This window comes from Saccopteryx bilineata, chromosome 2, assembly GCF_036850765.1.
Source record: "Saccopteryx bilineata isolate mSacBil1 chromosome 2, mSacBil1_pri_phased_curated, whole genome shotgun sequence".
In the NCBI taxonomy this organism is placed as follows: domain Eukaryota; kingdom Metazoa; phylum Chordata; class Mammalia; order Chiroptera; family Emballonuridae; genus Saccopteryx; species Saccopteryx bilineata.
Window position 1 is genome coordinate 327199177 of NC_089491.1, and position 8080 is coordinate 327207256.

General features: G+C 35.5%; 1 protein-coding gene across 1 annotated transcript in view; it reads left to right on the plus strand.

Annotated features, from left to right (window-relative positions):
• CPED1 (cadherin like and PC-esterase domain containing 1) overlaps positions 1-7231 on the plus strand; it is a 330727-nt gene extending 323496 nt beyond the window's left edge. Inside the window, exon 22 of the mRNA XM_066262182.1 lies at positions 4806-7231. Coding sequence (XP_066118279.1) covers positions 4806-5021 — 216 coding nt within the window. The 3' untranslated portion in view covers positions 5022-7231. The remainder of the gene's footprint in view (positions 1-4805) is intronic.
• The last annotated feature ends 849 nt before the right edge of the window (positions 7232-8080 follow it).

An 8080-nucleotide genomic window follows, 5' to 3' on the forward strand; every position in this document is an offset into this window, starting at 1 on the left:
TATCATCTTTCTAGTATCTCATTTTTTCAGTAGATTCTTTGAGTTTTCAAGGTAAACAATCATATAGCTACAAATAATTCTTGGTAATTTCCTATAACAAAACATTTTATAGTATTGAAACTTGCATTCCTGAAATAAATTGTATGTGTGAGTGGCATCAAACATAGTGCCACTGGATTTTTTAAAGGTTTCTGGGTTTAATTACAATAGCATTTGGGAGGATTTTTTACATCTCTATTTTGACAAATCAAAATTGAAAGAACTTCTCTGTAAGTCTGTTAGCTTCCAGGATTCAGTATCAGGTTGATACTGGGTTAAAAAGGAATTAGGAAATTTATCATTTATTATATCCTGAAAAATAGTTTTCAAAGGAAACCAGCTACATCAAGTGTTGTTGTACCAATCGCTAGCATAAGCGTGTACAGGGGTCAATCTAGACAGGCATCAATGGAGATTGGCACTGCAGGCTGGCCCTCAAAAACCAAGGGAGATGCTATCATCCCATCTTTTCTTCTCAGAGGTCAACTTAGTGATTTAAAGATGGAAATATATTACCACACTTCCCATTGTGATACAGCATAATTCAGACATCACTCTGGAGTGAGAGCACCTGCCTCAGCAAATACTCTGGAAATATGCATTTTCCTAGTTATTTATCATCAGATGTATTGGGGTGATGTTGGTTAATAAAATTATGTAGGTTTTGAGGGTATAATTCTATAATACATCATCTGTATGTTGTATTGTGTGTTCACCACCCCAAGTCATTTCCTTCCATCACCATCTATGCCCACTAGACCCTCTTCAACCTTCCTCCCACCCCACTGGCCCTCTATCACCATACTGTTATCTGGTCTATAAAGGGTTTATTTGTTTGGTTTTTTGCTTAATCCCTTCACCTTTTTCACCCAGCCCTGAAACCGCTGTCCACTCTGACAGCTGTTAATCTGTTTTTTGTTTTTTAATCTACGAGTCTGTTTCTATTTTGTTTGTTAGTTTATTTTGTTTATTAGATTCTACATTTGAGTGAAAACATATGATACTTGTCTTTCTCTGATTGACTTACCTCACTCAACATAATGCTCTCCAGGACCATCCATGCTGTCACAAAAGATAAGATTTCATTCTTTTTTATGGTTGAGTAGTATTCCACTGGGTAAATGTACCAGAGCTTTTTTATCCACTCATCTAGTGATGAGCACTTGGGCTGCTTCCAAGTTTTGGCTATTATAAATAATGCTGCAATGAACATAGGAGTGATATACTTTTTTAAAATTAGTGTTTCAGGCTTCTTCAGCTATATTCCCATAAGTAGAATTACTGGGTCATAGGCAGTTCCATTTTTAATTTTTTGAGATAACTCAATATAGTTTTCCACAGTGGTTGCAATAGTTTGCAATCCCACCAACAGTGCACGAGGCTTCCCTTATCTCTACATTCTCACCAGCACTTGTTTATTGATTTATTGATAATTGCCATTCTGACAGGTGTGAGGTGATATCTCACTGTGGTTTTAAATTGCATTTCTCTGATGATTAGCATCTTTTTATATGCCTGTTGACCATCTGTATGTCTCTCTGGAGAAGTGTCTATTCAGGTCCTTTTGGAAATATGCATTTTTGTGTATCTCTTTTATGAATCACACTCAAGATTACTACATGCATCTATACTAGCATTATCCAATATTTGTAATGCAGCAATAAAGGCAGCCCTGAAATCACACAAAAAGTTAAAGTAATTTTTTTTCTTATTTTCTAAGTGAGAGGAAGGGAGATAGAGAGTCACACTCTTGCATTTGTCCCAACCAGGATCCACTCAGAGTCCCCCATCTGGAGCCAATACTTTGCCTGTCTGGGGCCAATACTTTGCCCATCTGGGGCCATGTTCGCAACCAAGTTATTTTTAGCACCTGAGGTAGAGGCTCCACTGAGCCATCCTTACTCAGCTCCTGTGGCCAATGTGCTCAAACCAAATGAGCCATGGCTGCAGAAGGGGAAGAGAGAGGGAGAGAGAGAGTGAAGGGTAAAGAAGCAGATGATCTCTTCTCCTGTCTGCCTTGACCAGGAATTGAACCTGGGATTTCCACATGCCATGTCAACACTCTACCACTGAGCCAACCTGCCAGGGCCAAAATACTGTTTAGAGTACTATAACTTTTTGCATCTGGATAGGCCTTTTTCTATTTTACATATAATTAACATCCAGATCATCAGGCAGTTGCAAAAATCAGAATGTAAGACAAAATTATATAAACAAAATTAACCTTATTTTGGCTTCAGAACACTGTAATAATATTTTTTCAGGGTTGAATGTACTATTTATGCTTAAGTGATTCCTTAAATAAACTTTTAAAATGTTCATTACTCTTGCTATCACTGAGTACAGACCTCCCCTCAAAGGGACAAAACCTTCAGGAAAACATTGGTATACCTCCCAGCCTATCATATTTAAAGTTATAGTGTAACTAAATAGAGGTAGAAGGAGCTGCACATAATAGAAACTTACAACCTGGGGACCTGGAATATTAGTCAATGGTTAACTGCAAACTGAGCTCTAAATTACGTTCCAGAGGGATTCCTTACCACAAACCGCTGATTTCATTGGACTTCTTAAGAATCACTTCCTCTGAGGGACTGGTCATGAAAAGCCAAACCTCCCCTAGCTGCAAGAAAACAATTCATTGGGGGGAGGGGGGAGTTAGTAAGGAATAATTTGTTTTAAAATGCGTTACTATTATATTTTTTCTTCAACATGAAAATAGTTTCACCATTATGATTATAAAGCAATGCACATTCACTGTATTAAATTTCAGAAGTTGTGTCCAAAAGTTACCAGAAAAAAATCCATTTATTTATTTTCTTTATGTATTGAGTTTTAGAGAGAGAGAGAAACATAGATTTGTTGTTCCACTTATTTATGCTTTCATTGGTTGATTCATATATGTGCCCTGACCGGGAATGGAACCCATAACCTTGCCATGTCGGGGCAACACTCTAACCAATGGAGCTATCTGAGCAAGGCTCACTTTCTAAAAAAAAATTGATTGCTTCTTGGCCTTTTGGCTAAGATCAAGTATAGTTATTTTTTATTGAATTTATTGTGGTGACATTGGTTAGTAAAAATATATAGGTTTCAGGTGTACAAGTCTATAATACATCCTCTGTATACTGTATTATGTGTTCACCACCCACAGTCTGTCTACTTCCATCACCATTTATACCTCTTTATCCTATTCTATCTCCTATCCCCCTTTCCCACTAATAATGACCATGCTGTTGTCTGTCTGTGAAGTTTTATTCTTAATCCCTTTAAATCGCTTACAATTTCTTTACCCAAAGATTACTACTATTAATATTGTAGTGTAGATCATTACAGAATTTCTATTAAAAAGTCTTCTAAAGTGGTTCAGGCTCACTTACATAACTAAAAATACTTATCTTCAAAATAGATATTATTTTTTTCATAACCCGAGTTATACTAACCCAGTGAAAATTATAAGATTTCAAACCAGGGCATCTTTTTGTAAAATGTACAAATAGATAGTAAATATGGCCTCTTTGGCTTGGCCTCTGATAACACAATGGCTAGAGCATCAACCGGGAGTGTTGAAGTCATCAGTTCTAAACCCCGGTCTTGTCCAGTCAAGGCACATACGAGAAGCAATCAATGACTAAAGTGAAGCAACTTATGATCTTGCTCCCCACCTCTCCGTCCCTCTCTCTCTAAAACCAATAAATAACATCTTTAAATATGGCATCTGTGTATTTTTGTTTACTGATAGTCTATGAATAGAATCACAAAGAAGCTAATACTATATGGGCAAGATTGAGTGACTGGAGGTGAAGGGCAGAGATGGGAAGAAAATTTTTTATGATATACCCTTTTTTGCTTTATAAATGTTTATTATGCTATGTATTCAAAACCTAATGAAAATACACTGCTCACAAAAATTAGAGGATCAGAGAATGTGCAGATACTTCAGTACCTTCAACCTTTGGATAGTGCATTTTCACCAATAAAATAAAAGTTGGTTTTGCATCTCATTTGCATAATTGAACAAATTTCTTTGTCTTGTCAGTTGCTTTTCTGATGTTCTTGTTTAATAAAAGAAAAATCAAATGCTTCTCTTTTTTTCGCTTTCATATTCATTTTGAAATATCCCCTAATTTTTGTCAGCAGTATATATCTGTGTATGTACAAACAAGTATAAAATTATTAGCTTAATAGGGTGTAGGCTGTTCCTTCAGGTTCTGTAGCTTACTAGGTGCCCAGATAATGAAACCACTAACTGTAGAAGTATCCATTATGGCTGTGCAATGGAAAAATAACTTTACTCTGAAAATGCTGTAGTTCCCATTCAATAAAAGAGTTCCAGGACAGACTTACAATGCTATGTTTGAATCAGTGATTCAGCAAAAGCACATCAGCATCTTTTAGGTGTGATAGCATCTGGTCTGAATGCATACATACAGAGAGAGAGAGAGAGAGAGAGAGAGAGAGAGAGAGAGAGGGAGAGGGAGAGGAGAGCAGTGTGAGAGAGAAACAACCTGAGACTATTCCTTAGTTACACTAAAGAGGGCTGCCCTAAGGTTAAAAAAAAAAAAAAAAGAGTGGCAGAAATTCTAATTTCAACCTTGATCTTTTCTAAACAATAAGATACTCTGGTTCTTGGTCACGTAATGCCCTTTGGGCACCATCTGTATGATAGAAACGATGTTCAAGTTTGTGAGTTCATTACAATGCTCTCTGCGGGGCTCAGCTCCCCTTGACATTGCCTCACTATATTTTTTGCTCTTTATTTGCAGGTAGTGAAATCAAAGTTATCCAAAGAAAATCACTTTATTAAAATAAAACAATCAAGAAATCATACCGTGGGAAAATATTTCAGCAAGCAAAGCAAACTACAACTACAAAACTCTGTAATAAATTTTCAATCGCCGTATCATGTCAGAGGTCCGATTAATCAGGTTTGCTCTGAAATCCTTCTCAGCAGGATATGTGCAAGTAAAAGAACTGTGTAGACTCCCTGGAGGAGAATTGAATTTGGAACTGAAGACAAACCATTCACCTGGATGGTCATCTAAGAACCAACGCCTGTGTAGCATGTGCATTTTAGATTGACCGCGTGCACTCAAGCCCAGCAGCACACACTTAGACGCCAATGCACACATAGCTAAAAAAAAAAAAATAAAGTATTAACACTTTTTTATTACAGGTTTATAAAGTCAAGATGTGCACTTACAAATCAGTTGGTTTTCTCTGTAAAAGTCAGAGCTAGAAAAAGTTTACTTGAAATCTAATATGAGCAAGAACTATTGTGCGCTAGGGATTGCATCGCAATAACAAAGACAAATACAGACATTTGAATTATCTGAAAGAAAGGATAATGCTATGAGCGTTGTAATATCTTCTCTATTGGTACATTGATACTGAAAAGGGTAAAAAAGCAATTACATTCCACTTGCAAGTAGGGATTGTGTTTGCCTGCTTTACCAGGAGAAAATGTAATGTTTACGATGGCTTTGGCTTTGTGAATCTAATGCTTATGAAAAACATTTTTTATGCTTTTAAAATTTTATAAATGAAAGGAAAAGAACAGGAATGCTCCATAAGGGAATTCAAATAGATTTTTTGGTTTTTTGCTTTCTTTGTTTGTTTGTCTTTCTTCTTTTCCAAATGAAGGAGGGGAAATAGACAGACTCCCACATGTGCCTGGACTGGGATCCACCTGGCAACCCCCATCTGGGGCCAATGATCTGCCCATCTGGGGCCATGCACATAACTGAGCTATTTTTACCACCTGAGGTAGAGGCTCCACAGAGCCCTTCTCAGTGCTCTGGGCTGATGCATTTGAACCAATCGAACCATGGCTGCAAGAGGGAAGAGAGAGATAGAGAGAGAGGGGTGGAGAAGCAGATGGATGGTCACTTCTTTTGTGTACCCTGACTGGGAATTAAACTTGGGACATCCACATGCAGGGCCAATGCTCTACCACTTAGCCAAGTGGCCAGGGCTGAATTCAAATAGATTCTATGAAAGAGATAAGAAGTGTAATATTTTACAGTTAAAACACCAGTATATTTAACTTTGCACTCTATAATTTTCATAAACATTCCTTCCTATCCTGTCCCTGAACTTGGATGGATAACTGCAGTTGAAGTTGATTAAATATGTAATTTTAAAGTGCAAAACAAAATATAGTTCCTCATGTAGTATTTTGTTTTCTCATTGATATAACTTAAGAAAGCTTTGGTTTACTATTACAGCCCTACACAATATAAGATTACAATTACATTTTATGTAAATATTTTGCAAAGGAGTTGACATTCTCAAGTGCATAGGCATTTATTTTGATAAAGCACCTGTATACAACCACAAATATTTCTGTTATTAGTAACTTTATTTTTATTTTCCTGAACAACTATATCTAATCAAAATTTAGAGTAGGCAAAATTATTTTTTATTAAAACTGTGGCATACATATAAAACATATTGAATTCTAGGATTGAGAACTTTTTCTTCTATATTTTAATTTCAAAATAGTGAATGTCTATTTTATAAGTGCTTTGTTGTGAGATAATATCTCACAGTTACAATGGTTTTTAAAGGATTATTTTCCTTTTGGGAAAAGAAAAAGCTGAGAGGGTTAATTCAACACATGGCTGAAATTACCAAATGTACAAATACCTCAATTTTATAACCTTACAAAAAATAAAACTATTTTGATCCATCAGTTCCTTAGTATGAATACCAATCTCTTTTAAATGCTATATTTTTATATATATTTTTATATGAAAGTAAACAAGAATTTATATTTCACTGTCTTAAATTATATTTAAGCACAAACATCACTTGATATGAACAATACATATCTGCATTGAATAGATGATAAAAAAAATTTTTTTAAAGAACGGTACAGAATTCACTTTTAAAATGAAAGTTTTTTCTAATATCTGAAGCTATATGCAAACATCCTTCTTAGGTATTCAATCATTTTTTTAACAATAAGATATTGCCAGTTCATGCAGCCTTGCCATCAAGGTTTAATGTCTCACAGTTGCTTTGACAGGATTATATAGTCAGGGGATGTTTCTTGCAATTTACTGTCAATCTCATTGTCATACTACATATCTTATTGAGGTTTGTCTGGCATTTACCTCTTCACTGTTGAAATAATAATGGATTTGAGACACAATTGTAATGATGTTATTAATAAATGTCTTACTAGTAATACTCTGTGTTCAGAGAGTATCTTTTATTTTCTTTTTCACTGTGGGTATACAACTATACAAATGGTGACCACTTGATACGGGTGTTATCATACAGGTTCAACTATTGGGATGTGGTGTAATAAGGTAACTACATTCCCGTCCTGGTATTCCTTAAATTTTTATTAGATGAACTTTCTGCAGAACAATGACCAGAGCTTTTGAACGTCATGCTGTACTAATCTTTTCTTTTTTAAGATAAGGCACTGAAATGTTAGGAATTGTTTTAGTTACTCTTTAATTGAAAAAAAAACTACAATTTATTTTATCTCAGGGAAATAGGTGTATTTCTATGTGTGTATAGGTATTTGTGCATGCTTAGCAAGTTAATAATTTCAGTGGAAAAAAATAAGAGTGGGCATTTTAATATATTTTTAGATATAAAGTTAAAAGATATGTACTTTTTGGTAAGAATTGATTAGTATCCAATCTAAACTAAAAGAAACTAAAGAAAACATTTATAATATTAAAAGTCAAGAATAACTGCATAAGTATTTCCAAAAATCACTGTGTGTGCGTGTGCATGCGTGTGTGCGTGCATGTGTTTAATGGCACAGTGTGCTATTTGCCAGCCACCCACGTAGGCGAATAGGATCCTGCAAGAACAGAGATAAAAGAAGGGCTCACCGTTGCCTGCTGGTTGCGTTTACATGTGGGTCATTTAATCGTCTTCATGTTCTTTGCCCCTGTGCCTAGCAGTCATCTCTGCAAAACAATGATTCCCACTTAGAAAGCTTGGGGTGGAGGGAATCACTGATTTTTGAAATGGAAATCATTCTGGTAATATTTATGGGGAGAAAGTGATACTGTTC